General features: G+C 37.2%; 1 protein-coding gene and 1 long non-coding RNA gene across 4 annotated transcripts in view; both read right to left on the reverse strand.

The window, feature by feature from the left end:
- The window catches only part of tspan5a (tetraspanin 5a), a 39,050-nt gene extending 25,211 nt beyond the window's left edge, over positions 1-13,839 (reverse strand). For all 3 annotated transcript variants that reach the window (XR_015494691.1, NM_001006047.3, XM_087259170.1), the window contains exon 1: positions 13,469-13,839. Coding sequence is in view for 2 of the 3 variants with exons in the window: in XM_087259170.1 (XP_087115296.1) it covers positions 13,469-13,591 (123 nt within the window). In the remaining variant the exon portion in view is untranslated. The remainder of the gene's footprint in view (positions 1-13,468) is intronic.
- On the reverse strand, positions 4,793-8,226 carry LOC147836225 (uncharacterized). Its single transcript, XR_015496532.1, has 2 exons — positions 7,074-8,226; positions 4,793-6,826 (listed from the first exon to the last, which is right to left on the reverse strand). It is a non-coding gene; the product is annotated as an uncharacterized LOC147836225 (long non-coding RNA).
- Positions 13,840-17,056: the final 3,217 nt, after the last annotated feature.

Raw genomic sequence — 17,056 nt, forward strand, 5'->3', positions numbered from 1 at the left:
AATTAGGTTAACTAGGATAGGGTAATTAGGCAAGTTATAACAATGGTTTGTTCTGTAGACTATAAAAATATATTGCTTACAGGGGCTAATAATTTTGACCTTAAAATTTTGTAATAATTCTGACATCATTTGTATATATAAATAATGTATTAGTATAAGTGTAATGGGTTATTTAAAAAAAGAAATGCAGGTTTTGTGCTAAATAAACAAACAAATTAATTAAAAAGTTTTAAAAAGCAGGGCAAGGATTCGGTTTTAAGTTAAATAAATAAATAAATAAATGCATTACAGATCGATTTAGATTAATGACATTTTCCTTTGTGCTGCCCAAATTTAAACAAATGGACTTTTTCCTACAAAAACATGTACAGTTGAAGTCAGAATTATTAGCAGTATTAGCAAATATTTAGCAAATATTTCCCAAATTATGTTTGACAGAGCAAAGAAATTTTCACAGTATGTCTGATAATATTTTTTCTTCTGGAGAAAGTCTTATTTGTTTTATTTCAGCTAGAGTAAAAGCAGTTTTTAATTTTTTAAAACCATTTTAAGGTCAATATTATTAGCCCCTTTAAGCTAGTTTATTCGATAGTCAACAGAAGAAACCATCGTTATACAATAACTTGCCTAATTACCCTAACCTGCCTAGTTCACCTTATTAACCTACTGTAGTTAAGCCTTTAAATGTCACTTTAAGTTGTATAGAAGTTTCTTGAAAAAAATCTAGTCAAATATTATTTACTGTCATCATGGCAAAGATAAAATAAATCAGTGATTAGAAATAAGATATTAAAACTATTATGTTTAGAAATGTGTTGAAAAAAATATCTCCATTAAAAAGAAATAGGGGAAAAAATAAACAGGGGGGCGAATAATTCAGACTTCAACAGTATTTCGCTTGAGAATGCATTCATTACTTTAATAAAGTTGAATAGATTTATTTTTTATAAAGAATGGATATGGGGGGTTTTGTAGCTTAAAAAATGGACATAAATGACTGCATTGTAAAACTAAAAACTATTTTTCCCCTCATTTGGTTGATAAGGGAGCCTTTTGTGTTGCCTTTGAGTTCTTCATAAAACCACTAATAAATAAAGAGCTTTTTGTGTGTAAGTGAGCGATGTAAGTTCAGCAGATTGGCATTTAACAGTGACATTTGAATCGCACAGATCTGGATTAAACCAAACTGACCTTCAATAGTGACATCTGTATTAAACTGAATCAGTTTTAATTGAACTAGAGCTACCCCAGCTTTCTACCACTACTCTCCTGCCTGCCTGAATTGCTAGAATATTCCACAATCTTTTCTATATATACAGTTGAAGTCAGAATTATTTCCCCTCCTTTAAATTTTTTTTTCTTTTTAAAATATTTTCCAAATGATGTTTAACAGAGCAAGGAAATTTTTACTGTAAGTCTGATAATATTTTTTCTTCTGGAGAAAGTCTAATTTGTTTTATTTTGGCTAAAATAAAAGCAGTTTTTAATTTTTTAAAAAACATTTTAAGGTCAAAATTATTAGCCCCTTTAGGCAATGTTTTTTTCTATAGTCTACAGAACAAACCATCGTTATACAATAACTTGCCTAATTACCTTATCCTGCCTAGTTCACCTAATTAACCTAGTGAAGCCTTTAAATGTCGCTTTAAGCTGTATAGAAGTGTCTTAAAAATATCTAGTCAAATATTATTTACAGTCATCACGGCAAAGATAAAATAAATCAGTTATTAGAGATTAATTATTAAAACTATTATGATTAGAAACGTGCTGAAAACATCTGCTCTCCGTAAAACAGAAATCGAGGGAAAAATAAACAGGGGGGCGAATAATTCTGACTTCAACGGTATGTATAAGCTGCTTTGACACAATCTATGTAATAAAAGTTAGAGAGTTTATATTAATTAATTTTAATTGTCAACGCTTTAAATTTGAAACAGTAAAAGACCTTTCCTAGGTTGTCTAGTATGAAAGCCAGGCTTATTTATAGGGTAAAGCCTAAAAATATACTCTGAATAAACGCTGAAATATATGACTTTTTACTCTCCTTTCTTTTTCTATGGGAAGCTGCTTTGACAGAATTGTAAAAAAAAAAGACTTATAAATAATGATTAATTGAATTGATCTCGCTAATAACGATGCTTTGCTTTATGAGTTCAACAGATAGCCCCTTTTGCACTGTTAAATTCATTAAAACAAATTCTGACAATAACCCAGAAAAAGAATGTTTTAATAATGTTGATTTAGTGTTCCCATTTAGTTATTTCTGAATTTACAAAACATCCAATTTTTTATTTTTATTTAAAGCTGCACACACGCCCTGATTCTGCATATCTCACCAAGCATGAATGTATTCTTTCTTGACTGTTTGGATGTGTTTATTAAGAAACTCAAGTAATCTGAAAGGCATCAGGTTCAGTCATTTCATGGAAAGAGTCTTCAGTGAATTGAGCAAACATGCACTATTATGATCGCTATCATAACAGCCAGCTGCTCCGTTAAAGCTTAACAAAATGACCATCCTGTGATCCACAGAGGAAATGATATAAACTCTACAAAAGGGCAATTCCACGCAAATGTCAACCTTGCCATAAAAAATTATTTAGTTTTCAGCAAAATAGACAAACCGTTTCTACATTTTTTGTGTTAGCAAGTATTTTACAGTACTGTAAAAATACTCGTGAATGTATCTGTCAGTATTTCAAACTATTATATTTAATTTGCCAAAATCACACAAGTGGCAATTTCACAGCTGTCACATCCATAACGGAAATGTGTCACATCCATAACGACACTTTTTCTTCATAAATGCAAAAATGTCAAATAAAATAAAATCAATCATTTTAATTCTATAGTGAGCCGACTCATACCTGTTTGATGAGCATTGTTTCTTTTGGGTTGTGCAGTTTAACTGTCAGAATTTCTAAATAATCTGTTGTCGACTGTAAATTCGCAAACTTTTTTGTCACATCCATAACGCATGTTTATTTTCCTAATTTAAAATATAAAAAATGTTTACATATTGATATTTTTCTGCTCCCATAACTCTGTGGTGAGCTATTTTGGAAAATATAAACAGAAGTTTCGATATAATGTCAACATATACTTTCTGTGTGAAATTATGTTTTGAGTTTTTACTGCAAATGTCAAATCCATAACGCTGGAATTGCTCAAAAATATTTTCTTCATAGTAGTTTGTTTTGTTTCTTAAGTGCAAATGTCTAAAAATACTTAAATCAAGTAGCATTTTTTAGAAAAATTCTCATTTTTGTTTTAGGGGAAAAAAAACTGTCAAAATTAAGTGAGTTTCCCTCAAAACAAACAAATTTTTCATTCAGTCATTTTACTTTGATTTTATTAAGGGTCACCACAGTGGAATGAACTGCCTACTTATCCAGCACATGTTTTACACAGCGGATGCCCTTCCAGCTGCAACCCAGTACTAGGAAACACCCATGCACTCTCATTCACACATACACTATGGCCAATTTAGCTTATTCAATTCACCTATAGCGCATGTGTTTGGACTGTGGGGGAAACCGGAGCACTCAGAGGAAACCTACGCCAACACGGGGAGAACATGCCAACTGACCTAGCCGGGACAAAAACCAGTGACCTTGTTGCTGTGAGGTGAAAGTGTTAACCACTGAGCCACCGTGTCATGCTTCTAATAATAATAAATGATAATAATAATAACCCTTTATTTATAGTAGCCTTTCAAAATGGCATCTTATAGCACTTTACATACATTTAAAAACAGAGGTGAAAGATACGTTTGTGTGTCCCCCACACTTTTTCAGCTTTTTTTTCATTGCTGCGGATAGACAGAGAGAGAGTCTGGGTGTGAGTCTCTAAAAATAAGGTTGTAATGAGTAGGTTTTGCAGTTAAAACTGCCCGTTTCAGACAGCGATGGAACGACAAGCAGCAACAGATGACTTTAATGTCAGCAAGGATGGAAAACATTGAAAGTGAGCTGATTCAGTATATTTATTTGGCTCAGGTCAAAATAAACATTTCCTGTCAGACAGATCGTCTACACCTCTTAATGTTAGTCTAACTTTTAGGAATTTGTGCTGCACACAGAAATTTAGCACCAGGAATTTAGATATTTACACTTATAAATTGACTACAACAATATTTAGCATTTTCTTTCAATAAAAACCAGTCAATAATGTCATTTTACCTCATTTAAGAGTTAATCAAAAACACACACACTATAGCTTGAATACACAACCTTTTCTGTTCACACATGTTCTTGTTCATCGCAACCAGCGTACACTGAAGGAAATGACACACACCACAGTAAAAGCATTCAGTGTAGAGTATAGCCAGAAAACTGTCAAGCAGAAACAAAGGAGTGCTTTGACTTGAGGAAAAACTTGACGCACTTTCAATTAGGAAAAGCATTCTGCAGTGTGACGGTGTAGCGAGACGGAAATAATAATCCTGAGTTCTATGCTAAAATTGCTATTGCTTTAGGTAAAACAGCTGATCAACTACACACCTGTACTGTTCTGTAGTATATGCTATTTGCAAACCTGCTTAAAGCATTTTTCATATACAGTTGAAGTTAGAATTATTAGCCCCCCCCCCCCCCCCCCTCCTTTAAATTATTCCCTAATTTCTGTTTAACAGAACGAACACATTTCTAAACATTTTAGTTTTAATAACTCATTACTAGGGATGTAACGGTATCAGGATTTCACGGTACGATAATACCTCGGTATGAATGGCACGGTACGGTATTTATTGTAATAATTTACAGGAAAAACAAAACTAATGGAAAGACTCGAAAAAAGTGCCAAAAGTGTTTATTTACCTTAGCACTGAACATATCAATGACAAACAAATTAGCCATCTATCTGTAAGTTTTAAAACAGGAACTTCAATTTTTCAATTTTAATAGCAAAAAACTTTTAAACCATGTAAAAAAATTAAGTTTCAATTTAGTATTGTTGAAAACTCATCACATTCAACATTTAATCACTCACTCACTTAGATAGAGATGGGTTTTTTAAGGAAAATTATCATATAACTATAATCTGGTAAAAGCTGGGATCTCTGGGCATGTCCCCTGCAACAGAAAAAAAACCCTCTCATTTGGGACTGAGGTTTCTGGGACAGAGAGATGTGATTTAGCATTGTCGTTCCACCACTTGAGAGGACAAGCCATGAGTGAGATAGAGGTCTCTTTGCGGTACAAGTCAATGTCTGCATCAATCTGAACAGTGTGCTGTGTTCTGCAGTCCCCATGACTGTTATTACTCGTATTCCCCGACTTATATTTCACCACAGTCTGGCAGTGCCTGCATACTGTTTTTCTCTTTGTCTGTCACCTTTTCTACTTTTTCGTATCTTTTAAGAAAGAAACCGAAATGCTTCCACACATCCGATTTAAAACCCGCTTTAGGTTCGATCATTTACAGCTCTTTTTCTTCCCCGCTACTAGCAACACACTCCATTTCCGCATTACTGGATCTGTAGTGACAACAGACCGCAAAGGATGATGGGAATTGTAGTTCCCGCTACCTCCCGTTCGCTTCATTCGCCTAAGCAAACTTTTCTCAGAAATATAGTTTTATTGAGTCATGCGCCTACGGTAATATTGAAAACAATTACAATTGCGGTATGACGGTATTTACAATATTGTTACATCTCTACTCATTACTAATAACTGATTTATTTTATCTTTGCCATGATGACAGTAAATATTACATAAATTACTAAATATTTTTAAGATACTAGTATTCAGCTTAAAGTGACATTTAAAGGTTCATTAGACAGATTAGGATAATTAGGCGAGTTACTGTATAACGATAGTTTGTTCTGTAGATAGTCGAAAAAAATTTTGCTTAAAGGTGTTAATAATATTAACCTTAAAATGACTTAAAAAAAATAAAAAACTGCTTTTATACTAGCCAAAAATAAAACCAATATTATAAAACAAATAGCCGAAGAAAAAAATATTATAGGAAATACTGAGAGAAAATCCCTGTTCTGTTAAACATCATTTGGGAAATATTTGAAAAAGAAAAATTCACAGGAGGCCGAATCATTTTGACTTCAACTGAACCTGCTCTCAATATACAATTAAAAGATTTGTTTTAATGTATACGTGCATGAATGCCATGAAATTGGGAGGTTTATTTACTGCTTTTAGCGTCTGAACGAGTGTAATTAATGTCAACTATACAAAGCTTTAGTGCACTTAATCTGACTAAATAGGCTATAATTAGTACAACTGCTTTCTGCAACCCAGGCTCAAGAAAAATACACTGAAAAAAATTATTCAAAGATGATTCCTTTGATTTACTCTTTTTTTATCTTAAGTGGTTGTAAACAATTTATTTGTGTTGAATTTATACAAACAAATTAAGTTAAACATTATTAGATTTAATTTGTTTGTTTAAACTCAACACAAATAAATTGTTTGCAACAGTTCAGCATGTAACACTTTTTTTCAGTGATATTAGAGCCTGCAGGAAATGGATAATGCACTGTAAAAAATATCTGTCAATTAGCAGTTTTCTGTATTTTGTAATTCATGTTTGTATTATTCCTGTTTATTAATTACTATTTTGAGGTGATCATTTTCATGTAGTTAAATAACACATTGCTCATTGCATTGCATTGATCTGTCTTCCAACAACTTTTAACCTTAATAAGTTTGAAAAAGTGACTTTTATGAACATTTTTAATAGTTTACAGTGATATATTGTCTAGGGTGGTGTTGTATATTTCCCTACAAAAACCTAATAAACTGCCTGTACATTTTCTGTTATTTAAAATGATTACACCTTTTGATTTTCACGCATTATTAGTCATTAACTAAGAAAATATCTTCACCAAAAATAAATATATGTTTTTGTAGTTGTCATTACATTGCCTTTTGTTAAATCACTAAAGTCTTGTACAGTATAGAGTTAACAAACAAAAGGCCTATAGATAGTCATGTAATTTTCAAAGTTGTAATTCAGACTAACGTGAAAATGATAATGCTTGAAAATAAACCGCTTAAGTGGCGATGTGATGAACAACCACTGCAAAACTACAATCTGAACACTGAAAAAAACACTCAAAATATTTAAATAGCAAATAATTATTTACTGTATATTTAAGTGCCAACAACATCATTATTGTGCATATTCATTATCACAATATAATGAATTACTGAATATCCAGCCTGATCTCACGAGAAAACGTAAGTATTTTACGTTTTGCCAGATTCGTGGCTAATTTGTACGAATTCGTAAGAGTTTAGTCGTACGAAATTGTACGATTTTAAAAAGGAGGCGAGGCACCTAACCCCACCCCTAACCCCAACCGTCTTTGTGGGATAAGCAAATCGTACTAAATTGTACGAATTAGATCGTACGAATTCATACAAATTAGCCACTAAATGAAAAAGTTACGAATTGCCGTGAGATTGTGTTGGAATATCAGCATATGTCTAATTACAAGTCTTTTTGGCCACAAGCGAGAGTGAGCAAAATAAAAATGCCATTCTTGCGGAATTAGTGTTTAATTGATCTGCTTGATCATCTGCAACATCAGAATCTGATTCGAGTTTTAACAAATGTGGTGAAAGTGATGCTAATATTTGCTTAAAATTTCTTTAGACGTTAAAACCATTTTTTTTAAATAAAAGACGTATTCAAAGTTATTTGGAATAGAAAAACTGGGCAATACAATCGTTAACATATACAGTATATACCTTTATGAAGTTCACTGAGTTCACTGTAAATGAGCTCTCGACAGTAGCACAGTGACGCTCAATAATGCTGCCCTCATTATTGAACATTACAGAACTCATTTAGCCAAATAATGAAGATGAAGCCTTCACAGAATTAAAGATACAAAATCTTTCATTGGGGCAGTACCTTTTCAAAGGGTACACTTTGGTGACATTATTACCTTTGGGGTGTGTTTTTGCAGCTTTTTCAGGTTCATTTTTGTACCTTTAAGGTACTATGAGGTACACATTTGTACCTTTTAGGTTAGTATGTTTAATACTGGTCCGTGGATCAATTCATACCGGGCCGCACAAGAAACTATTTATTTATTATCTGAGTCTTTTATTTTGAAAAATCTTTTACTTTGAAAAATGACTATATTCGCTCGGCTATCTCAGTCACATGAGCGCCCAAATTTAACCCACAAGCTAGCAAAATGAGTAAGAAACAGACGTCTTAAGGGCCTACTCACACTATGCCATCTGTACCGTGCCCAGGCCCGTTTCCCGGATCGTTTGAGAAGTGTGAGTGCACTGAATCGGGCTCAAGCACAGTTCACTTGGCCGGCCGTGGCCCGGTTGGAAGAGGTGGGCCTGAGCGCAGTTCACTTGGGCGTTTGTAGTTTGAGTGCAAAATGCGACAAAGCCCGAAACTGAAACCGAGACGTGACTTTTAAGGGACTGTTTTAAAGTTTCTTTGCTAAGAGGAAAAGGTCCTGTGAAGGACCCGGGAATGAAAAAATCTACAACCCATTAGTCAACAAATCAGGTGAATCTAGTATGTCTGTGTCACGATATAGCGTGATCAAAAACAATAAACAAAAAACAGAAAGGTGCGGATCCAAGTGCAGATTATTTATTTACAGTGCAGCCAACAAGGTGATAATACAAAGTAACAAATAAACGACAAAACCAGAAACTAAATCAGAGACGAGGCTCAGGAAAAAAAAACAAACTCAAACAACTAAACCTAATTAGAAAACAGACTAGACAAACGACACACGAACTAGACTAATGCAAAACATACGAGAACAGGATCAGAAATACAAACTGGAATCTAAGACTTACTGGAGCTTGAACAAGGAAGACAAGGTAGACAACGACGCGATGACAAACATAGGTGGAATGGTAGAATATATAGTCCAGATAATCAACGGTAACACAAAACAGATGAGATGACGGGTCAGTGTAAGTGTTCCGGTGTATGCGCGTGGGATGTATGAGAATGTAGTTTTTTCCCTGGGGCACTGTAGCGCCTACAAGTCCTAGAGCGCTACAGCGCCCTCAGGTGGTCACAGACGGATGTGACATTACCCCCCCTCTAAAGAGCGGCTTCCAGACGCTCCCAGACTGGTTCCAAGAGGGGGGGCGGAGCGGAGCAGGAACAAAGGGAGGGATGGGAGGGCCAGATCAGGGTCAGGCAGTGGGTCAGGCACCCCAGCAGGAAGCCAGGGTGCGGCCGGTGAATCTGTCCCAAGTAGTGGGAAGGACCACCAGGGAGGGTCGGGAGGGATGACCCATGGATGATCCCGCAGGAGGCACAAGGCAGGGGGTTTTAGGAGAGCCGGCTGGAGAGGCAACTGGACTGGAGCAGGCGGAACTGGAGGCAGCTGGGCAGGAGCCGGCGGGACTGGAGGCAGCTGGGCAGGAGCCGGCGGGACTGGAAGCAGCTGGGCAGGAGCCGGCGGGACTGGAAGCAGCTGGGCAGGAGCCGGCGGGACTGGAGGCAGCTGGACTGGAGCCGGCGGGACTGGAGGCAGCTGGACTGGAGCCGGCGGGACTGGAGGCAGCTGGACTGGAGCCGGCGGGACTGGAGGCAGCTGGACTGGATCCGGCGGGACTGGCAGCTGGACTGGAGCCGGCGGGACAGGAGGCAGCTGGACTGGAGCCGGCAGGGCATGGAGCCGGACTGGGACCGGCAAGGCAAGACGTCTGGGAGGTGCCGGCAGGGCAAGACGTCTGGATGGCGTTGGTAATGCCAGGAGCCGGGCTGGGACCGGCAGGGCGAGGAGCCGGGTTGGGGCCGGCAGGGCAAGACGTCTGGGTGGTGCCGGCAGGGCGAGGAGCCTGGGTGGCGCCGGCAGGGCGAGGAGCTTGAGTGGCGCCGGTAAAGCCAGGAGCCGGACTGGAACCGGCATTGAACTGCGCTCTGGGGCTGGCGCCGGCAGGGCGAGGAGCCTGGGTGGCGCCGGCAGGGCGAGGAGCCTGGGTGGCGCCGGCAGGGCGAGGAGCCTGGGTGGCGCCGGTAAGGCCAGAAGCCAGACTGGAACTGGCATTGGACTGCGCTCTGGGGCTGGAGCCGACACTGGCGGGCGCTCTGGGGCTGGAGCCGACACTGGCGGGCGCTCTGGGGCTGGAGCCGACACTGGCGGGCGCTCTGGGGCTGGAGCCGACACTGGCGGGCGCTCTGGGGCTGGAGCCGACACTGGCGGGCGCTCTGGGGCTGGAGCCGACACTGGCGGGCGCTCTGGGGCTGGAGCCGACACTGGCGGGCGCTCTGGGGCTGGAGCCGACACTGGCGGGCGCTCTGGGGCTGGAGCCGACACTGGCGGGCGCTCTGGGGCTGGAGCCGACACTGGCGGGCGCTCTGGGGCTGGAGCCGACACTGGCGGGCGCTCTGGGGCTGGAGCCGACACTGGCGGGCGCTCTGGGGCTGGAGCCGACACTGGCGGGCGCTCTGGGGCTGGAGCCGACACTGGCGGGCGCTCTGGGGCTGGAGCCGACACTGGCGGGCGCTCTGGGGCTGGAGCCGACACTGGCGGGCGCTCTGGGGCTGGAGCCGACACTGGCGGGCGCTCTGGGGCTGGAGCCGACACTGGCGGGCGCTCTGGGGCTGGAGCCGACACTGGCGGGTGCTCTGGGGCTGGAGCCGACACTGGCGGGCGCTCTGGGACATGGGCAGTCCTCTTCCTGTGCCTCCTTCGTCTGGTGGTTTGAGAAGGGAGAGTGTTGTGATCAGGAGAGGGATCTTGCTCTGGAGCTGGAGCCGACACTGGCGGGCATTCTGGGGCTGGAGCCGACACTGGCGTTCCACACAGTTCTAGCAGGCTCTCCAGAGGCTCCGAAAAGGGTGGTCTCCGAACAGCCCGACGCGGATAAGCCCGCAACTCCAGTCCTGCCTCTCTCCTCTTTCCTTTAGTTAAATCAGCTGGCCCCGAAAATATCCCTCTCTGTTGCCATCTACTCAGGCCTCCCTCCTGAGGGTTCTCCTCCTTCAAGGCAACAGAGAGGGGGGAGCCAGCGATTAGCAAAGCCTCCTCCACAAACCGATACAGGTTCCAGTCATCCTCGTATGGCGGCATGCGTGACCGGACGGGTTCCAAAAGTCCTCCCCGAAAAAACATCATTAGCAAGATGTCACTGTGAGAGCTCTTCGCAGCTAATTGCAAAAACTCCTTTATATATCGCTCAATAGAGCGATCACCTTGTTTAAGGCGCACTATTATATTGTCTGCTGGATCCATTTATTGATCGCGTCGTTCTGTCACGATATAGCGTGATCAAAAACAATAAACAAAAAACAGAAAGGTGCGGATCCAAGTGCAGATTATTTATTTACAGTGCAGCCAACAAGGTGATAATACAAAGTAACAAATAAACGACAAAACCAGAAACTAAATCAGAGACGAGGCTCAGGAAAAAAAACAAACTCAAACAACTAAACCTAATTAGAAAACAGACTAGACAAACGACACACGAACTAGACTAATGCAAAACATACGAGAACAGGATCAGAAATACAAACTGGAATCTAAGACTTACTGGAGCTTGAACAAGGAAGACAAGGTAGACAACGACGCGATGACAAACATAGGTGGAATGGTAGAATATATAGTCCAGATAATCAACGGTAACACAAAACAGATGAGATGACGGGTCAGTGTAAGTGTTCCGGTGTATGCGCGTGGGATGTATGAGAATGTAGTTTTTTCCCTGGGGCACTGTAGCGCCTACAAGTCCTAGAGCGCTACAGCGCCCTCAGGTGGTCACAGACGGATGTGACAGTCTGTGCATGAAGAAGATCAACTGCTGGAGATTGCAAAGTGACAGTGGCCTTTTAGGGGTTGTTCGCATTACGCTTTCAGTTCGCACAAGTTCGTTTTTCCAATAGAGGTGCGTGGTTTGCAGATGCACCCATTTGAATAAATGATGAGAGCACCGATCAGTAGGCCCACACGGAATCTGCGCCCACAGACTTCCGCAGATTTTTAGCCCATCATTGATTCTGTTTATTTATTTGTGTAAATACATATTTACACAGTTTTTAAATTAATTTCAGTAATATTATTGACTAATATAAAAATGTTCATATGATTTATTTACAATACAGTTTGTAAAGTAATATTTTCTGTCTTTTAGTAGATTTATTAAGAGAAACTAGATTTTTTTTTACCAAATAAAGTGTAATGTTGAATTCAACATAATCAATAATAATAATAATAATAATAATAATAATAATAATAATAATAATAATAATAATAATAAAGGCGTTGTATTGCTTTATGTTGGAAAAATGTTAATCGCCCCACCATTGGACTTCGGTTGAGAATCCTAATAACATGTTTGGCTCTTGAAAAGCTCACATATATAATAAGGAAAAATCCTCTGAATTTTGTGATTTCTAGGAGGTGTTTTTGAACTTGGTTGAAATTGGTGCTTGATTGGAATTCTTTTTATTTTAATTAATTAATTTTAATATTATTTTATTTTAATGTTTTTTTTTCTTTTTTAAATAAGGATCATTATTTAATTTAGATTTTTTTTTTCCCTGAGCCTGTCTGGGGTAAGTTTTGGGTATTAGAGTTTAAATTGTTGTAATACCTTGAAATAGAAAAATAAACTTAATAAAGACATGATATACAAATAATAATAATAATAATAATAAACTACGAATATTGCATTCAATCTAGTTTAGATTCTAGTTTCGAATCAATTCTAGTTTGTAATTAAAATGTTAATTTTATGTTAAAGATGATCTAAAATTATTAGAACAAAATGTCAAAAATCTACATTCATTTTATAATAATAATAATAACAATAATAATAATAATAATAACAATAATAATAATAATAACAATAATAATAATCTCTGCATATTGCATTAAATCCAGTTTTGATTTTTAATTCAAATAATGATAATTTAAAGATAAAATACTTTTGAAACAAAATGTAAAAAAAAAAAGTAAAACAAGGTTCTTGGAGTATTACATTCAATCTAGTTTTGGTTTTTAATTAAAATGTCAACTTAAAGAAGAAAAATACTATTACTATAACAAAATGCTAAAAAATGCAAGAAAAAAAAAGTAAAACCAGGTTATTGGAGCACTGCATTTCTACAGTCCCCATATAATAATAATAATCTCCGGATATTGCATGCAATCCAGGACAGAGGCTCCATGTGTTCGTTCATATATACAGTACAGTACAGTACAGTCAATGCATCGCTTCACAGAAGACAGAAAGCCGATTATCTATAGTACGCACTTGACTCACTGCTGTCATGAACATCTGAGATAAACGGATGGAAGATGCCAAAGACACGAGATTCATGCATCATCAAAGCCGAATTATCGATTGCATTGAACTGAATCGATAAACATCACAGTTCATGCGCGGCTTCTTGTATTTCAAACACACAAACAAAGGATGTGAATTTAGCACGAGCGCAAATACCCATACATCACATTCACAGCCAATGACAGCCTATTATAAACAAAGAAACGGTGGCGAGCTCTTACCCAAAATATAATGTTAAATCCAAATATGAAGTACTTGATGCAGCAGCTGACTTCTTGACCCTTGTAATGCTTTCCGGTCATCATTGGCTCGTTTATTTCCAGCACAAAACTGCCGGCTAACATTAAACGCGAAGCAGGTTCAGTTCGCTTATTATTACATCAACGTCAAAGTGTCCCGGTAATGTTGTTAGCCGCGTAAAAGAAGCATAATGCTAACCCACATCGACGGTGCCTACATTACACACGACTCTGACTGTCATTGATGAACAAACCCGCGGAGTTTAACGCTGAATGTCTCGAAATAACGGCTCCTTCTGCACCGTTATTAGTTCACATCGCTCTTTTTTTCACTTGACATGGCTGCTTTGATTGACAGCACCAGGAGCCAATCAGCGTTGCCTCAATCCTCCCCCACAAAGATTCCCTCCCCTTCACGAGCACGCGCATAAGGGGTTTTCGCTCAGATAGTTGGGGTAAAGTCTAAAAGGGATACAGCTGCGGATACTCACGTAGAAAATAGCGTCCTTTTTGTGACACTGTACAACAATAATTACAATTTTTACATTATTGTGAGAGTTGGATTTTGGGGTTGGGGTAGCCTAGACGTTAATGAAATACAATTTAACTGGTAATTTAATAAATAAGTTGAATAATACTCTATGCTGTTTTTACATGAGGGTTGTGTTTGGGTTAGATAGGGGTCGTTAATAAAATACAATTTAATAAGTGTAATTTAATAAATTAAATGAATAATACTCTAAAATAATTACTGCTTTTACATTACAGTAAGGGTTGTTTTAGTGGCCGTTAATAAAATACAATTTAATGGGTAATTTAATAAGTAATACCAATAAATATTGGTCGGTATAATTACAGTTTTTACAATTCTGTGATGGTTGGGTTTACGATTGGACTAGGGGTAGACATTAATGAAAAATTTAATAAATAATATAAATATTTTTTGTCCGTAGCTGTATCTCTTCTAGCAACTACCGATGTAGGCTGTAATTTGAAACAAGGTTTATGCAGTAGCTTACAAAGAACATGGTTAGATAAAACTTCTCTTTAACAGTGAACTGTGAATGAAATACCATAGTAAATACTGTGTTTTTGAAGTATTATATCATATTTTAATTATTATGTTGTGGTTGATGTGGTAACAACTAGGCTATAAACAAATTAGCCAATACGCTAAGTTCTACACATATGTTATATTATACTATAATACATGACAGTTTACTGTAGTAAAAACATTTTATCTGTAAAATAATTGTTGTACCCACTTAAAAATACTTGGATATTAATTTACATTGTATTTATAATGTTTTTGAACAACAACCTACACTGTTAAAGAAATCCTGGTTGCCTTACATTTTTAAGTTGAATCAATTGAACATTATGAGTCCGTTCAACTTATGTTGAACTGACTTAAAACACCTGGTGTAACTTATAAAATTAAGTTAGAACATGATTAACTTAGTTTAACAACTTAGTTACAATGAACTAAAATCATATGCTGTCATAATTGATCGTAGTGTAGTAGAGTTACTCCATTTTAATTAATCTGTTGTGGTCACTTTAGTAATGCAGCACCTATATATATATATATATATATATATATATATATATATATATATATATATATATATATATATATATATATATATATATATATATATATATATATATATATATATATACACCACAGTTTACAGTAAAAACAAAAATATTACAGTATTTGTTGTAGTTCAAGGATATTAATATTGGCTGATATTAGCAAATATACCATAATACACTTTAATATAAATAAAAACACGGTATAAATAAAATTTTAATTACTATAGTATTCTTTCATGAATGTTTGAGAGAATATAATAGCAGTTTTAGAGCTAAAATGTCAAGCTTATTAACAATTTAAAATGAATTCACTGTTAAAATGTAATGGCAAAAAGCCAAGACAACAAATGTTTTTAAGTTGCTTTCACCTACCTTAATAAGTCAATCAGGTTTCAGCAAATCTTTTTTTAAGTTATGCAAATTTTGACATGATTTTGAGTCAGTTTGACTGATGTACTGTAAGTTGCGATGACTAAAAAAGTAAACTGATTCGGCTAAAAAATGTAAACCAGCATGCATTTTTTACACAGAAGTCAGACGTACCCTTTGCTCCGCTGTTATTTGTAATATTGGAAATGTGTTATCTGCTGACACAATCATGTGAAAGGACACTCTAGCACAGGTTGATGCTTTTCAAATTCCTCTCTTTGCCATGTCTTTCTTAATATTAGAGGCAGCAGTCTTTCCAATTTCTTTCAAATGCAAAGACTCAAAAGCAATTCAAATGGCTCTTTACATACACTTTAATCTGCTCAAAACACTCTTGCTTGAGTGTATATGGGGTTTAAAATATAACAATGCCCAGATGAGCAGTAAAAATACATGGCATATACAGTTAAAGGTCAAAATTATTAGCTCCTGTGAATTTGTTGTGTTTTTATGTATATCTTATATATATTATATATTAATTTGTTAACTATGGCCAATATTATTGGTGCTCTTCAGTTACTTTTCGTTTTGATTGGGTGCAGAACAAACCACTGCTGTCCATTGATTATTGACTAATGAAAAATTCACTTAATTAAACGTCATTGAATTATTATATTTTATTTACTGTAACGGGAGGGTTAATCATTTTGTTTTTAACACACGTTTTTTATTTTTATTTGCTCTATTATGACATCCTGTGGGCAAAAGTGCACCTGCAACACTCTTTACATTTTCTTTTATATTTTTATACTGTGCAAATTGCCTAATAATAATTGTCTGACAATATGTTTGCAATAATAAAGAAATCAAATGTTTTTCAAAACTCTTACATTGTTCACTGAATTTATTCAATGAAAAATGCAGCTAAAACTGATATTGGTGAATATTATTCATTCATTTTCCTTCGGCTAAGTCGCTTTATTCATCAGGGGTCACCACAGCGGAAGGAACCGCCAACTTATCCAGCATGTTTTACAAGGCGAATTTCCGTCCAGCTGCAAAACCCTCATACACTCTCACATTCAGACTCATACACTACGGCCAATTTAGGTTATTCAATTCACCTATAGCGCATGTGTTTGGACTGTGGGGGACACCGGAGCAAACCCACGGCAAAATAATCCCAGCAAAACTAAGCTGTTTTCAATTTTGATGCAATAAAAACAGACAATAATTGAGCACTAAATCAGCATATTATTTAAGAGTGAAGACCTACGCAATGATGCTAACAGCTTGAATCAGTATACATTTAATGTTATAACTTTTACAGTATGGTTTTATTCATTTATTTTTCAGGCCTAAACCTGAACGTATCTTGACAATCTATATGCATAAATCATATATTATTTTTGCCATATATTATATCAAGTGTGAACTCAAAAAGTGGGTATATCAAGGTGTGAAATCACAGAAATATTTAACATAATTAAACAAATTGTATGTAAACACAAACATTAAAGGATACTGCTGAACTAAAACAGTTCTGTAAAAAGAAATGGTGGAAACATCATCTGATCATTTATTAGCCACAATTACAGGAAA

Source organism: Danio rerio, chromosome 7, assembly GCF_052040795.2.
Source record: "Danio rerio strain M-AB ecotype USA chromosome 7, GRCz13ab, whole genome shotgun sequence".
Lineage (NCBI taxonomy): Eukaryota > Metazoa > Chordata > Actinopteri > Cypriniformes > Danionidae > Danio > Danio rerio.